General features: G+C 38.8%; 1 protein-coding gene and 1 long non-coding RNA gene across 5 annotated transcripts in view; one reads left to right on the top strand and one right to left on the bottom strand.

Moving 5' to 3' along the window:
- Positions 1–26,853, bottom strand: part of VPS41 (VPS41 subunit of HOPS complex) — a 184,825-nt gene that overhangs the window by 54,990 nt on the left and 102,982 nt on the right. For all 4 annotated transcript variants that reach the window (XM_081537428.1, XM_081537430.1, XM_081537426.1 and 1 more), the window contains 3 exons: positions 26,761–26,826; positions 6,279–6,398; positions 4,904–5,050 (listed from right to left, as the gene is read on the bottom strand). In XM_081537428.1, the coding sequence (XP_081393554.1) occupies positions 4,904–5,050; positions 6,279–6,398; positions 26,761–26,826 (333 nt within the window). The remainder of the gene's footprint in view (positions 1–4,903; positions 5,051–6,278; positions 6,399–26,760; positions 26,827–26,853) is intronic.
- On the top strand, positions 19,408–24,981 carry LOC145524711 (uncharacterized). Its single transcript, XR_014067780.1, has 2 exons — positions 19,408–20,705; positions 23,052–24,981. It is a non-coding gene; the product is annotated as an uncharacterized LOC145524711 (long non-coding RNA).

Below are 26,853 nucleotides of genomic sequence, written 5' to 3'. Positions count from 1 at the left end.
AACACACATGTGTGTTAACTGTGGATATTTTAGGATAATAAGACTATGGATATTTTATGATTTTTTTTTTTTGCTGTGTTTCTAAAGTAAATGTACCTATTTTGTAATAAGAACTGAGAAAAATTTACATAGTTCAGCCATCCAGTTTAAGACTGAGCCTCAAATGTCCATCAACAGATGAACGGATACAGAAGATGTGGTACATATAAACAACAGAATGTTACTCAGCCCTAAAAAAGAATGAAATAATGCCACTTGCAACAACATGGACGGACCTAGAGATTATCATACTTGTTGCCAAAGGGGAGGGGACAAGTGGAGGGAAGGATAGGAAGTTTGGGGTTAGTAGATGCAAACTATTACATATAGAATGAATAAACAACAAGGACCTATTATATAGCACAGGGAACTATCTTTGTTAACCTACGATAAATGATAATGGAAAAGAATATGAAAAAGAATATGTGTGTATATATATATGTGTGTGTATATATATATATGTGTGTATATATACATATATATACACATATTATATATGTGTGTATATATATATATGACTCACTTTGCTATACAGCAGAAATTAACACAACACTGTAAATCAACTATAGTTCAATCTAAAAAAAAAGACTGAGTCCTAAGTACTGATCCTATACAAACTTCTTTTAGACAGCATTTGTTGCATTATTTTATAGCTGTATCCCTAAGTGTACCTACAACATGAAAATGTCTAAAATACAGAAAATCCAGAGGGAAAAAACAAATCATATGTTGTCCCAGAACAAACTGAACACTGTTAACAATTCACACTTTTGGAGAAGCTACTTTTCTTAACCTAAAATTACTACAAGTAGTTTAATGTGCTATTTAAATATCCTTACATGATTCTTCAATATCTTTACAGTATTTCATTACATGAATGAACTGTAATTTAATCAATCCTATTTTAGACATTAGTTTTTTGCTTCCTATCTCTTTCTGACGCCAGCAATAGTGCAGTCAACATGCTCCTATATAAAACTTCTGGACTTCTGTTTCATTAGGATAAATTCCTAGAGGTAGAATTGATAGATCAATGTACATTTCTGCAGTCAGCAAAAACAAGACCTGGATCTGACTGGTTCAGATCATGAGCTCCTTACTGCAAATTTAGGCTTAAATTGAAGAAAGTAGACCATTCAGGTATGACCTAAATCAAACCCCTTATGATTATATAGTGGATGTGATGAATAGATTCAAGGGATTAGATCTGGTAGACAGAGTGCCTGAACTATAGATGGAGGCTCGTAACACTGTACAGGAGGTGATAACCAAAACCATCCCCAAGAAAAAGAAATGCAAGAAGGCAAAGTGGTTGTCTGAGGAGGCCTTACACATAGCTGAGAAAAGAAGAGAAATGAAAAGAAGGCAAAGATATAGCCAACTGAATACAGAGTTCCAGAGAATAGCAGGGAGAGATAAGAAAGGCTTCTTAAGTGAACAATACAAAGAAATAGAGGAAAATAATAGAATGGGAAAGACTAGAGACCTTTTCAAGAAAGTAAGAGATACCAAGAGAATGTTTCATGCAGTGATGGGCACAATAAAGGACAGAAATGGTATGGCCCTAACAGAAGCAGAAGATTTTAAGAAGAGGTGGCAAGAATATACAGAAGAACTATACAAAAAAGGTCGTAATGACCCAGATAACCACAATGGTGTGGCCACTCAGCTACAGCCATATATCCTGGAGTGTGAAGTCAAGCAGGCCTTAGGAAGCATTACTATAAACAAAGATAGCTCCAGCTGAGCTATTTCAAATCCTAAAAGATGATGCTCACTCAATATGTCAGCAAATTTGGAAAATTCAGCAGTGGCCATAGAACTGGAAAAGGTTAGTTTTCATCCCAATCCCAAAGAAGGGCAATTCCAAAAAATGTTCAAACTACCTCCCAATTGCATTCATTCACATGCTAGGCTTCAACAGTACGTAAACCAAGAACTTCCAGATGTGCAAGCTGGATTTAGAAAAGGCAGAGGAACCAGAGATCAAATTGCCAACATTCACTGAATCACAGAAAAAACAAACGGAACTCCCCTCCCTCCAAAAAGAAACACATCTACTTCTGCTTCATTGACTATGCTAAAGTCTTTTTGTGATCCACTCTGTGGATCACAACAAATTGTGGAAAATTCTTAAAGAGATGGGAATACCAGACCACCTTACCTGTCTCCTGAAAAACCTGAATGCAGGTCAAGAAGCAACAGTTAGAACCAGACATGGAACAACAGACTGGTTCAAAATTGGGAAAGGAATAGGTTAAAGCTGTATATTGTCACCTTGCTTATTTAACTTATATGCACAGTACATCATGCAAAATGCTGGGCTGGATGAAACCCAAGTTGGAATCAAGACTGCCAGGAGATATAACAACAACTTCAGATATGCAGATGAGGTATACCACTCTAATGGCAGAAAGTGAAGAGGAACTAAACAGTCTCTTGATGAAAGTGAAAGAGGAGAGTGAAAAAGCTGGCTTAAAACTCATCATTCATTAAAAAAGATCATGGCATCCAGTCCCATCACTTCATGGCAAACAGATAGGGAGACAATGGAAACAGTGACAGACTTTATTTTCTTGGGCTCCAAAATCACTGCAGATGGTGACTGCAGTCATGAAATTAAAAGATGCTTGCTCCTTGGAAGAAAAGCTATGAACAACCTAGATAGCATATTAAAAAGCAGAAACATTACTTTGCCAACAAAGGTCCGTCTAGTCAAAGCTCTGGCTTTTTCAGTAGTCATGTATGGATGTGAGAGTTGGACCATAAAGAAGGCTGAGCACTGAACAATTGATGCTTTTGAACTGTGGTGTTGGAGAAGACTCTTGAGAGTCCCTTGGACTGCAAGGAGATCAAACCAGTCATTCCTAAAGGAAATCAGTCCTGAATATTCATTGGAAGGACTGATACCAAAGCTGAAGCTCCAATACTTCTGACCACCTGATGCGAAGAGCTGACTCATTGGAAAAATATTTCATGCTGGGAAAGATTGAAGGCAAAAGGAGAAAGGAGTGACAGAGGATGAGATGGTTGGATGGCATCACTGACTCAATGGACATGATTTCAGCAAACTCTGGGAGAGAGTGAAGGACAGAGGAGCTTAGCGTGCTGCAGTTCATGGGGATGCAAAAAGTTGGGCACAACTTGGTGACTGAATAACAACAACAGATAATGCAGGATAATCTCCCCATCTACAGATGCTTAGTTAGTCACATCTTTTTGCTCGGCTCTTTACCGCATAAAGAAACATTTACAGGTGGTGGGAATCAGGATTGCTCTCTTGGGGACCATAATTCAGCCTAATGGACGAAGCATTTCTAGTAGCAATCATCGAACTTCTTTCATGTCCCAATAGGCTAGTTTCCCTTTTCTTTCACCAAAAAAGAAAAGAAAAGAAAATCCCAACTTCAAAACAAAGGAAAAAGCCATTTGGTCTATTTAAGATACTTAAAAACTATCAAGAACATCAGTTGACTGGATCAGTACTGGAATAGGGAGACTGGGAAGCCCTCTTTTGCCCTTGACCTGGAGCTACAACCTCCTTCCTATTACCTTAAATGTGACTGTTATCTTCATTTAACACATGGAAACAATTACCACATGTTCTACTAAGAAACAAAACCTGAATCATAACTAGATCTACCTCAAGTTAAGAATGCTTATTTTGATAATAACAATAGCCACGTTAATAATTTTTATGCTTTTTCACAGAGGAATTTTCAATAGCCATGTCTCTTTCATGACCTTTCTGGAATTTTCTGACGTAACTATGACAGCTTACATTTCCTACACACAGTATGCCAGATCCTATACTAAGTTCTTCATTAAACAGCCCCAAAATGTGTGATGTGAGAACTATCAGTGCCCCCATTTTGCAGATGAGGAGAGTGAGGCTTAGAGAGGGTCACACAGGAAGTTCAGTAGGAAAACTGGAATGGATTCCAGGTCTGTGTGACTCTACAGCCTGAGCCCTTCCATTAGACTACTGCTGGGATATCTTCTTACACCATCTTTATCTCAGCTAAGTTTTACTTTATTTAGACAAAGGTATGTATTTTTAAAGAGAAACAAACAACTTTTGCTCTGAAATACCTAATACGAGACAAGCGCTACTAGGTACGAAATAAAGGTGAATGGACTTTGGGCCTCCTTTTGCAGAACAGCTTCATTTACCCAGGCATATAAAAGGCAGGCGATATGTGACAAAACAGCCCCAAGTCGTATCGTCCATAAGAAGCCTGGGCCTTTACTCCACCAAACTATTAGCGAGCAAGCAGGATGATTTCATTTCAACCTTCTTTTTCCACCATCAGTTCTACTGAAGAAGCTCAGGATCAAAGCTAAGGGAAATGGAAGGAAACATAAAGAAACGGACCCAGGTGAACCAGCAACACAACGCATATTCCATAAACAGCTAAGGCGGACTGGATTACAGGAAATTTAAAAAGATCAGAAAGGCTGCACCATTCTGAACATGGATAAGGTCATGAGAAAGGACAGATCTGAAAACTCACTCTTATCCCATGACCATAATATGCAGGCGAAAATATTTTGGCTCTGAGAAGCCATTCAAGAACTCATATTCTTGGACTTCTCTGGAGGTCCAGTGGTTGGGACTTGGCCTTCCAAAGCAAGGGGTGCGGGTCTGATCCCTGGTCAGGGAACTAAGATCCCACATGCCTCGGGGCCAAGGGACCAAAACACAGAACACAGGCAATGCCACAGCAGATTCAATAAGGACTTCAGAAATGGTGTACACACACACACACACACACACACACACACACACAGGAACTCATTCCTCTGGACCATCGTCAGTAGCTATATAACAATATGGACTCATGAGAAAGACAAGTAACCCCACCTTGATAGACGTCCCCCAGCCAATGATCAGCGTCACATTGTCCTTCCAGCAGAGGCTACAGGGATACATATCTGGGCGAAGACTTATATCATCCCGGGGCACGTTCGTGATTCTCTGCTTTGAGGTGATGTCAAAAATCTTCACGCCCTGGAAAATAAAGTAGCATTAAGCATCCTTGACTCGAGAGGAGGAGAGTGAAAGGAAATTTAATAACAGCCACTGCTATACACCAGTGATAACGAGCACTGCAAAGTATTGACAGTGTTTATTGGGTGCCACCAGAAACCACAGAAACGTTCCGACTCCACACGAATCCGGTGAATACCCAGAACAAAAGGAAACCGCCATCCTTCTTTTCAGGCAAAGGAGATTTTATGAGCAGATGGCACAGGCAACACAGATGGGAAATGTATAGGTATCAGCAACTATGTTTCCAAAATGACAGACAAGAAACATTTATATTTGGATCGTTACACCTCAAGTACGGGGTTTGGTTTTCAGAAAAGCTTTGAATCTGAAAACCCACTAGGTAAAGAAAACTACACCTGACATTTTAAAGTAGTCAAATCAAGAAACACTGAGCAAGCAGCTAAATGAAAATAAACCAAGAGGCCGTACATCTGTTGCCCGTGACTGACCCAGGAGACGTAGGAAAAGTCCTAACTATCACAGCAGCTCCTGGGAGGTTTCCACCATGCAAAATGGAATAGCTGGGGACTTCTAAATGCAAGGGGCATGGGTTTGATACCCGGTTGGGGAATAGATCTCACATGATGTGCAGCATGGCAAAATAAAAAAAAGCAATAGCATGGATTTGCTAAGTTGTACATCAAGATTCCAAAAGCTATAGTTATGCCTGATGTCCTAAAGGTAATTTTTAAAATTTCTATTCACCCTAACTCATATTGACTGAACTTGAGGTAAGTGAAGCATCAAAAATTAGGATCCACTTTTTCAAAGGCAGGCCTATTTTGGGTTTGTGATTATTCTGGGAGTAAAAGAAATCAGCAATATCCTGCCCTCCTTTCATATCGACTGGCACTTGCCCTTGGCTAATAGGCAAATGGTATTTTCAAAACCATGCTCCCATTGCAGCCCTTCCATTATTAAGATGCCTTTTCATTTTCTTGGCTATTCTCCATGCCTCGGGTTTCTTCCTCTAAACTAGAGTCCAGAATATGTTGGAAATGACTCTCTGATGAAAGCCAAAAGCAATCTAATTTTTTTACCCTTCTGGGTATGGTATCAATCGCCACGTGCACCTTTCAGAAATGGCGGCGGGAGGAGTGGCACCCCCACCCTTTGCCCAGGCCCTCTGGGTTCGGCCATCCTTCTGGCTCTGAACAAGCCTTGAGAGATGGAGATGTGCTTTTACCATATTATTGGCCCAGGCAACCAGATGGCCCCGCCACTTCACACTTCGTATGTTCCCTTCCCCTTCATGCAGAACTGAAGACTTCCATCTGCTCATCCAAGATCGTTCGAACAGCAGCAACTAGGGGCAAATATCATAAAAGCAGGATTTTAAAAACCAAGAGCCATAGGTTAAATTCCGTATTATTTTTGCCTGGACATTCAACAAGTAAAAAACAAATTAAAAAATAATTAATTGGAGGATAATTGCTTTACGATGCTGTGCTATTTTCTGCTGTACAACATCATGGAATCAGCCGTATACATATATTCCCTCTCTCCTGAATGCCCCTCCCCTCTCCCACCCCCAGTTCCACCCCTCTAGCTCATCACAGAGCATCAGGCTGAGATTCCTGTGTTACACAGCAAATTCCCACTAGCTATCTATTTTACACATAATAGTGTCTATATATTGATACTCCTTTCTCAATCCGTCCCACCCCCTCCTTCTCCTGCTGTGTCCACAAATCTGAGCAACAAAGAAATTACTCTCAATATTTTAAATACACACTTATAGTGGCACATGATTTGCATTTTGGAAAGTATTCCCAGTCTATCTTATCCTGTCCAGGACACTGTTTAAAATGTTTCAGTATTGAAGTTATTACACAGTCCAGCCACAAGATGGCATCAAAACACCAAAAGTCAGAGAAAAAAGAGTGCATGTACAGCATTGAGCCAAAAGATTTTTATCACAGAAAGTTCTTCAAGTAATTGATCAGGATTAATTAATTTAGTAATTTGAGAAATCAAAACTTTAGAACTTTTCTCTGAAAATAAGATTAGCTACAGATTCAGCTGCAATGATTAGAAAGGGTCTGTCTTTCATTTAACTCAAGAAAAATAACAATGATTTGAGCAGTAATTATTCATGTCACAAGAGAAATCTGCTTTAGAATTTAACTTCTACAGAAATTCCAGAGTAGCTACCTATCAAAAAAAATATGTTGAATAAATTTTATGACCAAAAATAACTGGTCAAACCCTCTACATAGAGATGTAGTTCTAGGAATCCCATATTATTAAAGATGAAAAAAATTTTTTTCTTGCTATATCCAATTTAAATCCTGTAAGAAAAGACCTTTATATAACATATAACAATACATAAAATATATATAATTTATATAATGTAGAACTTAAAATATGTAAGTTAGACATAGAATTCTGAAACACAGTTACCTTTTAAAAACATTCCTTAATGGAATTTTAAAAATTCCTATTATCAGTGTCAATTTCAATGTGCCTTAGTATAATATCCCACCTCCAAAAAAGGAAGAAAAAAAGGTAACAGAAAGTAAACTCACATTATTAATATTTTTATATATCTTTCTCAGTAGCCAGAGGGACACACACACAAAAAAGGTGAGGGGGAGTTATAATTAAATAAGTGGCCATCATCATAAATAAGCTGAGTTTAGTCTCATAAAAATGCCAGACATGTTTGAAGTTCTCTGTCATCCATGCAAGAGCAAGGCAGCCTTACAACATCCTTAGTGGAGATTGGAGGCGGAACTTTCACTAAAGCCATGTGGCCCTGTGTTCCCATCGGATACACCAGGCTGGAGCTCTTCTGCATGCTCCGCGATCTTCTAAGCCATCTGCACTGGCCCAGGTTCTAAGAAATTCTCACCACCACCAAGGCTGCCTGCTTCCAGTTAGCGACCCTTAGGTACGGCCTCCAGCTGTGACTCAGCCTCTCCCTTGGGTCATGACACAGAGAACAGAGTTAAGGCGGTCACTGAGTGTGTGCGGGGTTTTGTGATGGGACAGGTCTGAAACTGGGGATCAGAGGTGAAAGCGTGAGAGTATGGCTCCTAGCACACATCAGGTCACACTCCACCAAAGACAGGTAGCTACTGACAATTGTACTGAACATGAGGAAGTGGTAAGGCCACAAGGTCTGCCGCCCCCACCTTGGTGGCCTGGGTCAGGTGACGGGGACTGTAAAAAAAAAGTGGCCAGGGCCACGGAGAGCTCCACCAGCATCCGTCAGAAGGGCGGCTCTGCTGGAGGGCGGGGGAGAGGCACGGAGATGCAGGGAGGGGCGTCTTCCTCATCAGTACCCACCGAGAGATGGCCAAGAGAGTACTAAAAGGGGAGCTGTCTGCACCTGGGTCAGAAAAACTAAATAAGCCCCCATTTTCAAATTAGAAGTTCTGTAAAACATAGCAGAAGGAAGATCCCGGTGAAGGCTGTGAGTTGACTCATTACGAGAAAGAGCCCGCCACGTCACCTACACAGCAGGAGGCCGCAGTGCAGCAGGGGCCGGGGGTGAGGGGAGCCACAGGGGAGACCTCAGGCAGGGACACAGGCTCCTTGCTCAGCACTGGCAACAGCGCACCTGGACTGCCACGCCGGCCGTTGCTCGGAGAAACAGCCTGGAAGGAAAAAGCAGGCAGGCTGGTACTGGAGGGGGTCTCCTGAGGGCAACTGTGCCTGTTACTGAGGTGGGCAGTACCTGCCTTAGTAAGGACAGAGAACAAGTTTTGTTTTTGTTTTTCTATTTTTTAAAACACAGCACTTCCCTGCTGCGCCAATAATTACTAGGTTGGCCAAAGAAGTTCATTTGGATTTTTCTGTGACATCATACGGGAAACCCAAATGAACTTTTTGGCCAACCCAGTGCGTTCTCTTGTATCCATTTTCCCAACAGACAATTATGTTCCAATTCAGCAAAATGGAAAACATAAAAGCTCTCCCACCACTGTCCAGAGTAAAAGATTTGGACAAGTTCTCACAAAATCTATGGACAACTTCACAGCCACATCTCGTAAATATGAGCTCATAAGAAGAAAACACTGGCAATATGGAAAAATTCAGGATTTGAAAACAATAAAACTTCTCTAGGGAATAAGAAAAAAAATCTCCCACTCCTACCACCACATGAATGAGACATAACGTAAAGCAGAAAAGAACTTCAGGAATAATTCTCTCTATTCTCCGGTGACAAGAAAATAAAGCAAGAAATTAATAACAAAGGATAAGAAGAGCAAAACGAGAGAAAAAAAAAACAGAAATAAAAAAATAAATCCTCTCTATCCTTGGGTAAAAGAGGAAATCAAACTGCAGCCAGAGCACTTGGAAAATGAAAATACAAATAGTACAAAACCTAAACTTTAGGGGATGCAATCAAAGTTGTAAACAAGGGCAAGTCCATAGCTCTCAAAGTTAATAATGAACAAAAACAGAAGTGTGTGTACTAGCTACACGGAAAACAAAAATACTTTATTGAGGGACAGAGGAGGAGAGCAAAATAAATGGAAAGATACAGCGTGTACCTGGATGACAAGACTCAGAATTCTCACTGAAGAGCTTAACTCTTGTGAAGTTAACCTACAGTTTTCATGCAAACCCCAAGAAAATCCCTAAGGAATTATTTCTAGAGTTTCTAAAATGCAATGAACTGATTTGAAAATGTGTGACGATAACCAAAAATTTTTTTAAAAAAATTAAGCAATTTGGGGGTGGGGGGTGATCTGCCCTGCCCTGCTAGATAGCAAAACTTTTTTTTTTTTTAATTAACACCCCCAACAGTAGAGCAGTGGTCTCAGAACTGACAGGTAAAGGAAAAAGGAAAGAAAAATTGACAACGATGAACCAAAATGATAAGGTCAGACACTGGGGGGAGGGACATGTCTGTGTATACATGGGTGTGTGTGTGTGTGTGTGTGTGTGTGTGTGTGTGTGAAATATGGACACTTATTTATAGGAAAAGATGTTCAGAGCATATTAAGCAGATTGCAAAAAAGATTAAATACAATGACTTTTAAATAAAATATGAATGTGTATCCATATATAAAACCTGAAAGACAAAGTGATCATCACTTCAGAAAGAGAGGACAAGTGATTTTGTATTATACCTCTTTAATAATTATTGTACATAGCACATATGAATTATTCTTTATAATGTTAATAGATATGGGGATGAAAGTCAATCCTCTAATTTTAACAGTCAAGATAATTTAGGGGAAATTTTGAAATAAAACAAAATAAAAAATTCACTGGAACTGAGTGAAAAGACTATTTGTGGTCCCCTATCTATGGGTAAGAATTCACATAAATGGTTACCTAATTTTTAAATAAAACACTAACTTCTTTAGAAAACTCTTAATAAAATCTTGTTGCAATTCCCACCCAAGCCAAGGTCACTCCACTCCATCCTTTCTGCTGTGGTCAGTGTGACTTCTGCAATGGGAGGAAGCTAAGCCTGCTGGGCCCCGGCCTCCCTTTGTCTCCTGTCTGGCTCCGAGGAAAACTTCCAGCAGAGGGCAGGAAGGAAAGGAGAGAATGTTGAATTCAGTCTGAATTTCCAGAGTGCTATTACGATAAACCTTGTGTACCCTGCCCTGACACGAATCAAAGGAGGAAAGAGGCTGGTCCCTTAATGTTATTTTTATAATACGGCATCAGTAGTACCTATCTGATGTCACTGATTTACTGATGGGTGCTCAAAAACAGCAAGGGGTGGGGGGCGGCGGGTGGGTAGCTAATGTCCTAGCTTCTGTAAACCAGATAAATTTTAACTCATTTCCATTACACTTTTAGACATGATTCATATTATTTTTCTCATGTCTTTCAAATAGTGGTAGTTTCATCACTTTACCTTTATATTTGAAAATTAAGAGATGATCTCTAAACAAATAGCCTTAAATATATTAGAGAAGATCATTATTTCAGAGAATTCTTTCATTAAGTCAAATACTGGTTCTGAGTCATGAGATTGTGGGTGCCATGTTATGTCTAGTTCACTGAAAACAATGTATTTACTTCTCATCCCCACAAATGTATCAGGGAAAGAAACCAAATCTTATAGATGCTTTGCTAGACACACAAGGAATAACAAATATTAGATACCGAGTAGGCTTTCCTGGGTCTAAAAGTCATTCCTTCTTTCGTTGTCCAAAAATACAATGTATTTGCTATGGGAGGAGCTGTGTAATTTCCAAATCCTCCAGTCACTTGGCCTGTCTTTAGTTAGCAATGTCTGTCCCCTATTTCAGACACAGAGGCATCTGCCCTCATTCACACATCTAAAGGAAAAGGCCCTGGGATTGATTCATCCAAGGAAAGCATCCTCACACTCTGAGAAAGGGCTCATGTACACTGATGCCATGTCCTACTACTAAAATGTTGGTCTCTTTCCTTTTGCTCAGTGTCAGACGATATAACTTGTGCACAACTTGTCATAAATTTGAAAAGTCCTTTGAAGGCGCTGTGCTGTGCTCAGTCGCTTCAGTTGTGTCTGATTCTTTGAGACACTATGGACTGTAAGGCGAGACCTTCTTTATTTGGTTTAGGTTACTGTGGCTCCTTGGTTTCAGGGATGTCCTCTGGTCTCCCCTTTGGTTTGAGCAGTGATGTCCTGGAATGGGTTTGTCCGCTTGCACAAAGCTCTCTGGAACGTCACAGTACCCACTTCTCCTGTCCTCCCCCCACCCGGCCTGCCCTTCTCCTCTATGTCACCGGCCTGATCCTATGAAGTGTTTCTGGCTTCCCTCTGCACTCCACGCAATTCTTTTTAAAATGCTTTTATATTAAAGCACAGTTGATTAACAATGCTACGTTAGTTTCAGCAAAGTGATTCAACTATACATATGCATCTATTATTCTTTTTCAGATTCTTTTCCCATTTAGGTTATTACAGAATATTGAGCAGCATTCCCTGTGCTATACAGTAGGTCCTGGTTGGTTATCTATTTTATTGGTTATCTATTTATCTATCAATAGAGCAGTGTGTGCATGTCAATCCCAAAATTCCCAATTCACTTAACCCTTTACTCATGAGTCCTATCTCATAGTCCAAACATAGTATAAAATCTTAAATGTCAGCTAGAAATTACAAAATTATTGCCATTACTGTCCTTTGAAACTCTCCAAACAAATGATGCTGTACATGCAGCATTTGATGGATAACATTTTGCAGTTTCAGATAGGAGGGGTTAGGATTTTTCCATCCTAATCTATGGGAATTTCAAGCAGAAATGCATCATCTGGCAGAAAGGCCAAGGAAAGTTCTGTTTTGGTGATTTAAGGCATGATAAGTTGCTTTTCTTACACACACTCTATGCTAATTTAACTACCACAAAACTACCTGCTTGTATTTCACCGACATTTAATAAAATCCATTTCTTTCTTCCAGCCATAAAACTGCCTAGAGACCTACTGAGCACGAATCTTCTACAAAGCATTTTAGAGGGGAAGCCATTGAGGGAACTACCCTTAAAAGCAGCTGGTTAATTTATTTGGTTCATCTTCCACATCCTGTAATATTGAATTGTCATTATCACAATACTGAGAGCAATTTAAACTCAATGGGAGCTAAGTACACAGAGAGGAAAAACTGTTTCCAAGAGGTCTATTTTTTTGTTGGAGAAAGTATTTTAGGGCTTTATTTCCCATAAATCCACATTCTGGCAGTCAGCACTCTTGGTACTTATATTTCAATAGGAACCCTCACATCCTCAGCAATATACTTTATTCTCCTATGTTTTGTGCTGATAAATCTATCTAGTACTTTCTTATACCACATCCCAGAATCTCCCACACACGGGCTGGGATTCCTATGGGGCTGTAATAAAGCTGCCGATTCTGGTAGCCTAACACCCATCATTACCCATCACCCATTCTTCCTTGGTGGAGGAAAAGGAGTATGATTTGACCTTTTTTAATCAACTTGTGCTCTTCCAAGTATATAAATCATTTGAGTCATTTGGGCTCCCTAATACCAGCAACACTGTTTGCTGAGGCTGGGGTCTGAGCCCATGGGTGAAGGTGTTTCCTCCAGAAAGGACGGAGAGGCTTGGAGAAGACAGACTCCACAAGATATAAATGCTTAATCAGAGAAGATACTGGAGCTCAAGATAACAGAGAAATAAAGAAGGCAAAATGAAATCCAGCAAATTAGCATACGCCAAATAAGACTGTCCCAGTAAAAACAAAGGGCATAATGATGAGGAGGACTTGTCACAGAAGGATTTTTAAATCCAAGATCGGAAGAGATTAGGGATAAAACTGAAGTCAAGAAGGCAAGTGAGAAAAAAATTGGTGAGCATTGAGAAGACTTGGGGTGGTGGCTGGCAGCAGACAGGAGTCTTGAATCTTGATGCAGACAGAAATGACCAAGAAGCAGCAGCCTGCAGATCAGAGAACACCTTTGTACTGCTTCCTGCTTTGGCTCAGTACCAAAGTTTAAAACACACAGCCTTCCTGACCATCATTGAGAAAAAACTCACATCAAGTAAAAAGAAAATGGGGATTTCCTAAATATATGAGTGCTTTAAATTTGGTGGTTATTTTCTGCACAAGTTCTAGTCCATCCATCTCCTTTCCTGAAAGGTGGGTTAGCCTGATTAAAAGCAGTTAAACACAGGCCAGATGTTGCTACCAGAAAAAGTCTTTGTACACAGGTGGATTTCCAGAGCCCACATGACAGGCCACTTGCTTCCAGGCAATATCTGAATAAACACAACTGAAAAGCAACACAGGTTTTTAACAAATCTTTGAAGTTAATTAATCCTGTGTAAATTATGTACCAGAAATATGCTTTGAAATTTAAAAAAAATCATATCAACATAAAGTAACAGTCACTTTAGTAGCCAAGAAATCCAAGCTATGAATTCAGTGTGAACCAAAGAAGTTAAACACAATAGGTGCCACTTAGGAGCCGTTCCTTTATATTAAAAACAAAACAAAAACCTAGCAATGACAGAGATATAGATCTATATCTACCCACCCACCTATATGGGTTTAGCAATCAATTGTAGCCAGCATGTGAGGAAGATTCCTATTCAAACTAGCAACCTGCAATTTCTGCACATGCAACTCACAACTGCAAATGGGATTCCAGAAATGAATGAGGCATCAAAAAGTAATTTTTCTACTAAAACAAACAAACAAACAAACAGCCTTCCACATGGATCCTGAAGACTTAACAGAGCTAGTTGTTCATATCAAAAACCTTGAGTCTGTTTTTCAGTTTGCAGCTGCCTGAGCATCTGTTTCCTGGGACTGGATTCAAGGTTGGACCCCTTCCCCAGTACAATAAACATCCACTGGGTGATGCAACTTGAATGAACGTTTTGTGTGATGAAAATATATCTCTAATTTTAACTACACATAATCTCAATCATAGATGACTCAGGAGGAGATCTTTGCACAGTGAGGTTATGAAAAAGAAATACAAAACTGCTAAGTCTTGAATAACAGGAAGAGTCACCAGAACACACAGGTTTACAGATGTGAAAAAGTGCTTCACTCAATTCAAAATTACAGCAAAACGGAACCAACAAGGACCTACCATATAGCACAGCAAAGTATACTCAATATTTTGTAATAATCTATAATGGAAAAGAATTTGAAATGGAATATATACACATAGATATTTAATGGAATCACTGTGCTGTACATCTGAAACTAACATGATACTGTAAATCAACTATGTAAGCTGTGTGTGCTCAGCTGCTCAGTCATATCTGACTCTTTGCGACCCCATGGACTGTAGCCTCTCACGCTCCTCTGTCCATGAGATTCTCCAGGCAAGAATACTGGAGTGGGTTGCCATGCCCTCCTCCAGGGGATCTTCCTGACCCAGGGATCAAACCCGAGCTCTTGTGGCTCCTGCTGGGAAGATCCCCTGGAGAAGGACATGGCAACCCACTCCAGTATTCTTGCCTGGAAATCCCATGCACAGAGGAGCCTAGTGGGCTACAGTCCATGGTGTGGCAAAAAAGTTGACACAACTTAGCAACTGAACAACAACAAATCAACTATATACTTCAATGGAAAAAAAAAAATGAAGCAAAAGGGGAAAAAGTAAACATCAGGACACTGCCTGCAGAAGAAACCAAATCAAATGAACCTGCCTTTAACTGGGCATGTGGCTTGTTTTTAAGAGCCTTCAAGGAAGCAGCAGGACAGACGGTCTAGGGGCAGACACATCTGTGGAGTAGAATATATTCATCATCTTTGTACACAATTCAGCATCTACTCGAAAATCTCATTATGACTCCTATACAATGCCTCCCTACAACAAGAATAATTATTCCAGGTTTAGCTAAAATTGGACAAAAGGCTGCAGGCTATTCAGTAAGCAGCAATAATTTGCACTCAAACTGACAATAAATATCAAATGGACAGTCGTCATTGTCCTGGCTTCTATGGTAATATTAAAAGCTGCCCTGAGCAAAGAATACAACCAGAGAAATCACAAAGGAAGGGATATAAGTGACTAGTAAATAAAAATGCTCAAAATCACTAATAATTCAAGGAAGTTACAAAATAGAACAATGGAGTCTTTTTCTACATATATCAAATTGGCAAGCTGATATGGTAAAACGGCTCCTCTAAAACACACAGCTAGTATAAATCAGTATGTTTTCTCAAATGTACCTTTACTTGGCAATATGTATCAAGAGCCTAAAAGATACTCGGAATCTTTGACCCAGTAATTCTAATCCTAAGAATCAGAGCTAGGAAAACATTCAGAAGCTTTTGTTTGTTCATACCCAAAGATTTCTAACTTCAATACAGCATGATTTATGATAACCCCAAACTGGATACAACCTAATGGTCCAATAATATGAGACTGATTAAGAAAATTAAATTGACCTGCAGGATGGAAAATTACATAATCATTAAAGAACATCTGAGCTAAGATTAGACTTCAATAATGTAGGGAATTTCATATGATTTAGAATGCTAAGTTGAAAAGGGAGCCCAAATAGTTGAGATTACTTTATACATTCTTTTATTATTGCTTTTTATTATTATAAAAGGCATGCTTTCTACAAAAAAAAAAAAGCAGAAAACAAATGCCAATGAAGGCCAGAAAAAACACTAATAATCTTGCTCAGATGTTGTTAATAACATGTTAATAATATTAATATTGTTAATAATCTGGTTTACAGCTTTCCATGAAATTGCTACATCATACATTTATATTTCTACCAGAAAGGGGAATCAAATAGTATGTATTACTTTCATAAAGTACCTCAACAAGCCATCTAGCAAATGTTGGGCATCTTATGTCACGATGAAGAAAGAGAAAAAAGCTGGCATGCAGGAGCTGGTCTGCCATTCAGAGCAGGGTCTTGGTGTTCTCCAGGTAAATATAAACAATTTCACAGAAAACCAACATAAGACAAGACCCTGTGACCATAAGATGAGGAGAAAAACAGGACCAATCCATATCACATCTGAACATGGACAAAATATCAACATTTTCCAAGCCACATAAATGACCAAACACCTCCCTATCCTGGCTAAAAGGAAAGACTGCTTCTTTATCAATGTCTTTAGCCTTGATTTTATCTTTCCTCCTTCTGGTTATGATGTATTAAGATACCCAGTGGTGGAAAATCTCTTGCTTCCAGACAGCATCCGACCCAGAGCAAAGTCCTACTTCTTTAAATAGCCTCCCCACACCAACTCTCATCAACAGCCCAAATCCTGTAACACCCTTCTTCTAACACACCCTCTTCCTCACACCCTGCAAGTGTGTTCCTGGAGATCTAGGGTTGCATGGCACTGACACGGCTATTCACTACCACATACGTTACCATTAGACTTTGAGTGGGTTCAAATCTGCACTGTAACAAACATCAAAGAGGAATATTGGCTGAAAATGAATTAGAAAACTAAAAAGAAACAAACTAACTTTTTATGGGGGGGTAATCCCCAAATGCTTGAAGACAAAGGCCTGAAAAATTACTCCAACAGTAATTTTGCACAGGCAATAACTACTCCAAATACTAAAGAACAACCACAGCATTCTCAACAGGCAAAGGAAGATATTTTCAGCAAGGAGCAAAGGATGGTTGGATTACTCTAGGAAGACAGATGGTAAGCTTAACATCAGAATCCAGGGAAGGGCTGCAAACAATACCGAAATATTACACATGGACAAGTTAGCTGAACTCATTAAAGAAAAAAAGGCTTTTGTTCTCACCAGGTTTTTGATGGCTAAGAAAGAAGGAGGACGACTGAAGAAAATGAGATTGCCAGGGATCCATCTCCAGGACGTTGGGAGCTCTACATACTGACATCCAAAAAGCAACTAATGTTTGAGATGGATGAACTTAATTTTGAAAGCAAGGAAAAACATCTGTCACTGATATTGAAAGTGATTTCTATTTTTAAGCCCTGGATTTAAAATTTTAGCCTCAACCAGTTCAGAACATAGAGAAAAACCCACCAAAATACACTTTTAAATATAGCTATTTACAACTTGGGTTTTACATACCTAAGAAATATTTGTAAAGTTTACACTGTATTTTACTTCCTATTAGTTGGTAGTTTTTAATCAATTTTGGTATGCTTACAGCATGAGATGAATTTCTAGGAATGGAACCACAGTTTATAACACCATGCCTAGAAGAGATGAAGGTGTTTATTTACAATGGTTCTATGTGCAACCACGTGGACATAAATTTGGTGGTTGCCTGGGAAGGGATGTGTGAGAAAAGTCTGCATGTAGAAAACTGCCTAAGATCAAGCATCTAAATGCCTGCAGAAGTATCATTATCTAGATCCACTGGTCAGCAGGCTTGGTGGTGTTAACTGATGTCAAAGACTTTTTCAGGGTAAACAAGGTCTTACTGTACAGTACAGGAAACTATACTCAATATCCTGTTGATAAACCATAATGAAAAAGAATACATATAATGGAATCACTTTGTTGTAGAGTAGAAATTAACACAACATTGCAAATCAACTTCAATAATTTTTTAAAAAATTAAAAAAAATCTTTTATGACCCCACGAACCCCAGTTTCCATCTGATCAGGAGACAAGCAAATATATAAGGAAGCACTCTTCTCGTGTTGCTCAGATGGTAAAGAATCCGCCTGCAATGTGGGAGACCTGGGTTCAGTCCCTGGGTCAGGAAGATCCCCTGGAGAAGAGACAGGCTACCCACTTCAGTGTTCTTGGGCTTCCCTTGTGGCTCAGCTGGTAAAGAATCCATTTGCAATGCAGGAGACCTGGGCTCAATCCCAGGGTCAGGAAGATCCCCTAGAGAAGGGCATGGCAACCCACTCCAGTATTCTTACCTGGAGAATTCCATGGCAGAGGAGCCTGGTGGGCTACAGTCCAAGGGGTTGCGAAGAGTCAGACAGGATAAGCGACTAACACCTAACACTACATTTCACATTTAATGGTCATAGGAGTTTACTGGGCTATGGGAATTTTAAAAAGATTCGCATTATTACAAAAAACTGCTCCATTGTATCTTCTTCCAAAAAGAATCCAACATGCAATTTGTTTGCCGATCATTTTGGACACTGAGAAGCTAGCTGATGCTTCTACCTCTGTCCTTCAGGTAAAATCTGCCAGGAGCCTTCAGCCCTGAATAGTGAAGCTCTTTTTCTCATTTCATGCATGCAGGTCCTTGCCTTGTTTGCTGACTGACACTTTCCAGCTTACAAAGCAAGCTGTCCCTGCGGCCAGGTCCCCTCATTCTAGTCCAATGCAATGCCAAACAGCTGACTACCTTGTTTCTAAAAATGAACTCCGCTGCAAAAAGCAGTGCGACAATTTAATAATTTGTCAAAGGGGGAGAATCAGTTATTACAAAGTGTATTTCAGAGTTCAAAGGTAAAGGTCATAAGAAGCTTAAGTTTATCTGCTGACAGAGAAAGTTGAGCAATTAAAAAAACAACAAACAAACCAGACAAGATCTGCCTGGCAGACTTATTTCTAGAAGACATACCTCATTTCTATGCTCATGCATTAGAATTCTTGCTAGACAAGGAGGTTTACACTTAAAAAAAATCCATCGATTCACATGTTTGAAAGTTCTCTCCAATGGCACTCTTACGAGATGTGCTTTTTCTTTTCTTTTTTCAGCATGGAAACAAAACAGAATTTAGAATAAGCTTTTTATGCTCATGTGTCAAGCACTGAAGTCCATAAATCCAGCTATGGCATTCAACTACTAAGAAGTTACCTTGAAAATCTAAAATAAAAGTTTATGCCACACAGAACTATTGCCTCCTCTTTCCAGTCCCAGGTGGATAAGGAGCTATCTCCAAAGACCTAAGAAGCTAGAACCTTAAAAAGGAAATATCAACAACTGTGTCAAACTGCAGTTTCAGGTTTTTTGTTTTTTTTTTCCTTCATGACTAGTTTGTGGAACTATTCTGAAATGCATGTTCTGATTACTTTTTAAAAAATGCTCACTCCTCGCCCAGTAACTAAGTTTTCAACTAAAATCTTAAATTAAAAATCTCCATAAAATTTTCTTATGAAATGACATCAAGATTCTCTCTCTGTAGGACATGCATCTTTCCTATTTTGCTTCTGTGGTCACTGTGTAGCTTTCATCATTGTTTACAGAAGTTGACATATAATTCCTAGACGCATTTAGCTGTCAGTCTAGAGAAGATCAGTATTCTTAAGGGTTAAGAATGCCTTTATTCTACATTACACCTTCATTTGGCTAGTCACTATTCCACTTTTTTTTTAAAGATCAAATTAACCTCTCAGTTACATGATACTTGTCTTTGCTCTTTTTCCACCAGATGATCTGCCATCTACTCTAAACAGGGAGGTCTAGTGCAAGGTTATCACCATTTGCTCAATACTGGACTCTTCAAACTTGTTCTGCTTAGTTTATGGCACTGGTTGCAAATTGCAGTTGGAATGATCAGAGTTGTGATTGGGCCAACGCAGATTTTGATTTTTTTCTCATTTACAAAGGTATAAAATGCCATAACTTAGTTATAAGAAAAAAACTGACTCCCCCTAAAAATTTGCTAACATCTTAAAAAGAAATTTTTTTCACAATATTATCTCTTTCTTAAGGTCACCTTCCAAAAGCCTTTCTCTTAGTTTTTAAAATCAAAGGTGTATTCCTTAATGAAATCAGAAATATTCCCTGAAATAACTTCAACTAAATAAATCTATTTTAAAACAGACAAAACACATTAATTCCAAAACCATGCAGTGCAGGTGATCTTCAAAAGTGCACATCATACACATACAGAAGGAAGAAATCTTTCCAGAGATTTCTGCAAAGCACACCAAGCTTCTGTATGTTTTGCCAATCTCTAGTTATTTAACTCTATACAAAGAAGTCACTATAATGTACTAAATAAACACTAGTTTTTACTATTCAGTAAATACATATTTACACAATAAACTTTAATGAATTCAGAGAAATCAGTCAACAGCTTGTATGTTACAAGTTCCTGAATCGAGGGCACATGCGTGCTAACTTCCTTCAGTCATGTCCGACTCTTTAGGACCCTATGAACTATAGCCCTCCAGGCTCCTCTGTCCATGTGATTCTCCAGGCTAGAATACTAGAATGGGTTGCCATTCCCTTCTCCAGGAGATCTTCTCAACCCAGGGACTGAACCTGGATCTCTTACATCTCCTGCATTGGCAGGGAGGTTCTTTATCACTAGCACCACTTGGGAAGCTTGAAGAGAGGGCATATTTACATACTAATGTTTCTTAAACCTCTAACATAAATAGGAAAAACTGTAATGCCCTTTAATTCTATCTTCATTATTTTTTATTGAAGTAGGTGTACAGCAAAGTGATTCAGCTATACATATATATTTATCTATTCTTTTTCATATTCTTTTTCTTTCTATATCTTTTTCATATTCTTTTCCCTTACAGGTTATTACAAAATGTTGAGTAGAGTTCCCTGTGCTATATGGTAGATCCTTGTTGTTTGTTTATTTTATATATAGCAGTGTGTATCTGTTAATCTGAAACTCCTGATCTATCCCTCCTTTCCCCCTTTGGTAATTATAAGTTTGTTTTCTACGAATGCAGGTATATTTATGTTTTGTCAATAAGTTCATTCATATTATATTCTTAGATTCCACATATAAGCAATATTATATTTGGCTTACTTCACTTAGTATGATAATCTCTGGTCGAGCCTTGCTGCTACAAATGCATTATTTCATTATTTTTATGGCTAAATAATATTGCATTGTGTGTGTGTGTGTGTGTGTATATACACCCCACATCTTCTCTATCCATTCACCTGTTGATGGACATTTAGATTGCTTCCATATCTTGGCTATTGTATAACAAATAGTGCTGCAATGAACACCGGGGTACATATATCTTTTCAAATTATATCTCTCCAGATATATGCCCAGGAGTGGGATCCCTGGATCATATGGTAACTCTATTTTGTTTTTTAAGGAACAGACATGTTATTCTCCATAGTGGCTGCACCAATTTACATTGCCACCATTAGTGTAGGAGGGTTCAACTTTTTCCCACAGCCTCTCCAGCATTTGTTATTTGTAGAATTTTGAATGATGGTATAAAAATGGCTTTTTAAAGGTAAAGAACTCAAAATCAAAACATTTGAAAAGGAGTTAATTTGTTTGTCATCCCGTAAGTAATCAGTGGTTCTAAAAACTAAAAAGGGTACTGGCACAAGGATAGATACACAAATCAACAGTACTGAAAGTCCACAAATAAACTCTAACATTTATGGCTAACTGGTTTTTGACAGAGGGCCCAAGACAATGGCAAAGGAACAGGCTTTGCAATAAACAGGGCTGGGACAACTGGATATCCATATGCAAAAGAATGAATTCAGACCCCTACCTTACACCATACACAAAAATTAATTCAAGGTGGATTCTAGAGCTAAATTTAAAAGTTAATACTATAAAACTTGAAGAAAACACAAGCATAAATCTTAATGACCTTAGATTTGGCAATGATTTCACAGATATAATACCAAAAGCACAAGCATAAAAAAAATAAAAAATAAAAAAAACACACAGAAAACAAAAATTCCACACAAAAACAGATAAATGGCACTTCAGCAAAATTAAAAACTTTTGTACCTCAAATGACACCAGCAATAAAGTGAAAAGACAACTCAAAGACTGGGAGAAAATATTTGCAAATCACATATTGGCAAGAGACGTGAATCCAGAATATATAAAAAAAATTTTACAATTGTGTAAAAAAAAAAAAAAAAGACAAATAACCCAATGGAAAAATGGACAAAGAATCTGAATAGGCATTTCTCCAAAGAAGATAGACAAATGGCCAACAAGCACTCAAAGATGCTCAACATCATTAGTCATTAGGGAAATGTAAATCAAAACAAGGAGATACCACCACTTTCCACACACCAGATGCCTATAATCAAAAAGACAGCTAGAAATGAATGAGGGTGAGAATGTGGAGAAAGTGAAGCCCTTACATATTGCTAGTGAGAATGTAAACGGTGCAATCACTTTGGAAAACGACTGGACAGTTCTTCAAAGCGTTCAACACAGAGTTACTATATGATCCAACAATTCTACACCCAAGAGGCATTAAAATACATGGCCCCATAAAAAAGTTGTACGTGAATGTTCACAGTGACATTACTCCTAACAGTCAAAACGTAGAAACAACCCAAATGTCCATCAACTGATAAACAGCTAAATAAAATATGATATACCCATACGATGAAAGATAATTTGGCCATAAAAAGGAATGAAATACCGATACATGCTACAACATGGATGTACCCAGAAAACTAATGAAAGAAATCAGACACAAGGTCATGTACTCATGATTCCATTTACATGAAATATCCAGAATTTACATGAAATATTTAGAATTTGTGACCCCCATGAACTATAGCCTGCCAGGCTCTTCTGTCTATGGAATTCTCCAGGCAAGAATACTGGAGTGGGTTACCATTTCCTTCTCTAGGAAATCTTCCCAATCCAGGGATCAAACCCAGGTCTCCTGCGTTGTAGGAAGACTCTTTACCACATGAGCCACCAGGGAAGCCATCCAGAATTTACATGAAATATCCAGAATAGACAAATTTATAAAGAATTGAAATAGATTAGTGGTTCCTTGGGGCTAGGAAGCAGGGAAAGGGGGTTAGGGAGCGACTGCTAATGGGAACAAGGTTTCATTACTGGGATGATGAAAATGCTCTAAAATTGGATTATGGTGATGGTTGCACAATTCTGTATACATATTAAAACCAATGAACTGTACTTTTTTTTTTGTTTGGCTGTGCCACACAGCTTGTAGGATCTTAGTTGCCCAACCAGGGATGGAACCTGCAGCCCCTGTAGTGGAAGCACAGAGTCTTACCCACTGGACTGCCAGGAAAGTCCTTGAATTGTACTCTTTAAACTGGTGGACTTTATGATATGTAAATTATATATCAATAAAGCTATTAAAATAAAAAGACATGACAACATCACTTACACTGACATGTGAAATCCTATGATTCTTCACTTCAGAATATCACATATATACTTTTATCAAGCTCAATAACCTAAGTCCTTTATACAATATACTAACCCTTTGGTGTGTGTTTCTTTTAAATTATTTTAAGCCAGAAATTTGAACTCAACAGTATCAAGTTTTTCACTGGATAACTTCAACTGTTTTTATTTTATATGTACATAATTAAGCATCTTTTGTGCTTGGGAAGAAATGTCTACCTATGCATTTTTGGAGACCTGAATAGGAAAATAGGAGAAAAGAGAATGCTCCTTCTTAGAACACTGAACACAGGAAAACCTGTCAAGCAGAGAGTGATAACCAAAGAGATGAACCAAATCTTTGATGTTCTTGCCTGTTCAGCATTCAGTGAATTCTTCTTATTTTAGTACTTATCACAATGTAATCTTGGTATCAATTCCAACTTTTTCCCATATGACCTTGCCTGCACTTGGATCCTGTTCTACTTCGTTATCCATACAATTGCTCAACAAATTTTGGCCCAAAGTGTTACAACTACTCTAGAAGTTTTGGACCAAAGAGTTACATTCACTTGGTCCTTTCTGCTGATGTCTGTAAGCTATGTCAAATCCTACGTAGAAAGATGAAGAACACATTATTGACACAGTTAACTTAGGCATCTTGCAAGTTGACAAGACATTCATGTAGCAAAAACTACTGTGGTAAATTAGATCAGATGATAGGTATCCTTCACAGTATAAAAGCAATTATTAAACCATACCAAGAAGGTGATTATTAAGAACACAAATCTATACAGAAACTCCCACCATCAAAGTTTGAGTCCATGTGGGCATTACTCATATTATCTCAAATATGTTCTTTCGTACCAATACCTTGAAAAAACATGGGCCAACTCTAAAGTCTCTAACTTCTGGAACTGGAAAGCTAGAACTCAAAACTGCATCCTCACTTGGAAAATACTTAAACCAAAATGATTTATCAGTATTTTAAGTTATCAACATTTTATGAGGGATTGCTATTAAGAACGCAGCAGACAGTTTAGAAGCAGAATCTCCAACCCCAGTCAAGCCTTCAGATGAGTGCTGCTGCTGCTGCTAAGTCACTTCAGTTGTGTCCGACTCCGTGCGACCCATAGACGGCAGCCCACCAGGCTCCCCCGTCCCTGGGATTCTCCAGGCAAGAACACTGGAGTGGGTTGCCATTTCCTTCTCCAGTGCATGAAAGGGAAAAGTGAAAGTGAAGTCGCTCAGTCGTGTCCGACTCTTCGCGACCCCATGGATTGCAGCCTACCAGGCTCCTCCGTCCATGGGATTTTCTAGGCGAGAGTACTGGAGTGGATTGCCATTGCCTTCTCCATCAGATGAGTGCAACTCTGGCTAAAATCTGGGCTGAAATCTCATGACAGGCCCTAAAACAGACCGTACAGGAAAGCCACTCTTAAATTTCTTACCTGTGAGATAATGAAAGCGTGTTGGTTTAGGCCACTTAAAAAACAAACAAAAAACCTAGTGACTTAGCATTTTTTATTCCTAAGGAGTTTTAAATAAAAATGTATGGGTTTAAATTATAGCTATGTGAATTTATGCTCTGTCTCACATAAAATTTTCTAACTAGAAAAGTGTTTACTAAAGAAATATCAACACTTTATCTAGAAGAATTTTAAAGCTACTCTTTCCTGAAATCAACAAAGACAAGTAAGGTATCCATTTTTTTCTAACAGTAAGTCAGCTGCAGATCTAAAATAGAAAATGTTAGCCTCAATCTGTAATTCCTACTGATTAATACCATACAGGCTTCCCCGGAGGCACAGTGGTAAAGAATCTACTTGCCAATTCAGGAGACATAAGAGACATGGACTGGATCCTGGGTTGAGAAGATTCCCCAGAGTAGGAAAGCACAACCTCCTCAAGTATTCTTGCCTGGAAAATTCCATGGATAGAGGAGCCTGGTGGACTACAGTGCATGGGGTCACAAAGTGTCAGACATGATTGAGCAACTGAGCACAATCCCATAGACACTTCTGTGTGAGATTAGTGCTGCTAGAGCCTAAGGATAACAGTAAGTCCTGGGGAGGGGATGAAAGGAGCTGGTTCTCAAACAGAAATCAGAGCTGGTGCAATCTTGGCTTTGCACCTTGAGATGCAGTTGGAATCTAAACAACCTGCCACTTAACCATTATGTGGAGCTAAAACCAGCGCTTGAAAAATACCAACAACTAGTATGCAGTCCTATCATTCTATGAAGCAACAGTCCAAGTGAAAAGGACAGACAACTACCACAAAACATTGAAAACCATTTGGGAGCTAAGCCTCGAAGTATCTATTCCATAGCTATACCTTGCTATACAAATAAACACGTACAGCCTGCTCTCCACTGAGCCCTGAACTGGATAGGAAACAATGTTTGGAGTTCTAGGACAGTGGGAACATTTTATTATAAAAAAAATCACTGGTGAATAAAAATAGAAAAAAAATTTAACTTATTCTATAAGCAGAAAGATTCTTTCATTTTAGAATCTGCTACATCCACAAACATGTCAATGTATAAAACGATTCTTTTCCTTTCTCATGTTTTAAATAGCACTAAGATAATAAAATATGCCAGGAACATGTCACTAGAAAAGACCATGGCAAGCTCAGCTCAGTGCTCTGTGTTGACCTAGAGGGGTGGGCTGGGGGTGGGGGAGAGGGAAGCTTGAAATGGAGGGGATATATGTAAATATACAGTCCAAGCAGTTTCAAAAGAGTTGGACATGACTTAGTGACTAAACAACAACAAAACAGCTGATTCACTTTGTTGTACAGCAGAAACTAACACAACATTATAAAGCAATTATATTCCAATAAAAATAAATTAAAATAAAAAATTAAACAAAGAGCCATGATTGTTCTAAAACTTTCTCAAGACTTGCAAGAGATTATCGACAAGTAGAAAAAAACACTAGTTTACTTGCTCTTACTTTTTAAATGCTACCTTTTTGTGTGTGGAAGGGGCTATATTTCAACAGGCTAGGGAACAGTTTGAGTAACATCTGTTTTTGCCCGCACCTATTCCAAAGGGATGTCACTGACAAGCACTGAGGCCACACCTCCCCCAAGAGGTAATGGTCTTGCTATTTCACTACACTGCGCTTTCTCAAATTTTCTCCGAATGAAGAGTCAGACATCAAAAATATTAAAGATAAATTAAAGAGCAAACAGAACCCCTTAAAGACTGCCTGTGACATGGACATGCAGCATTTACCTTCTTCCCGCCGGTCACAAACTGCTTGCAGCTGGATCTTACGAAATGCGGGTGCACAGCAATGATCTGCAAGGAAGAAGGAGCCAATGCTGG

Source organism: Giraffa tippelskirchi, chromosome 10 (assembly GCF_054371585.1).
Source record: "Giraffa tippelskirchi isolate mGirTip1 chromosome 10, T2T-mGirTip1v1.2.pri, whole genome shotgun sequence".
NCBI lineage: Eukaryota > Metazoa > Chordata > Mammalia > Artiodactyla > Giraffidae > Giraffa > Giraffa tippelskirchi.
This window is presented reverse-complemented; position numbering and strand designations above follow the sequence as displayed.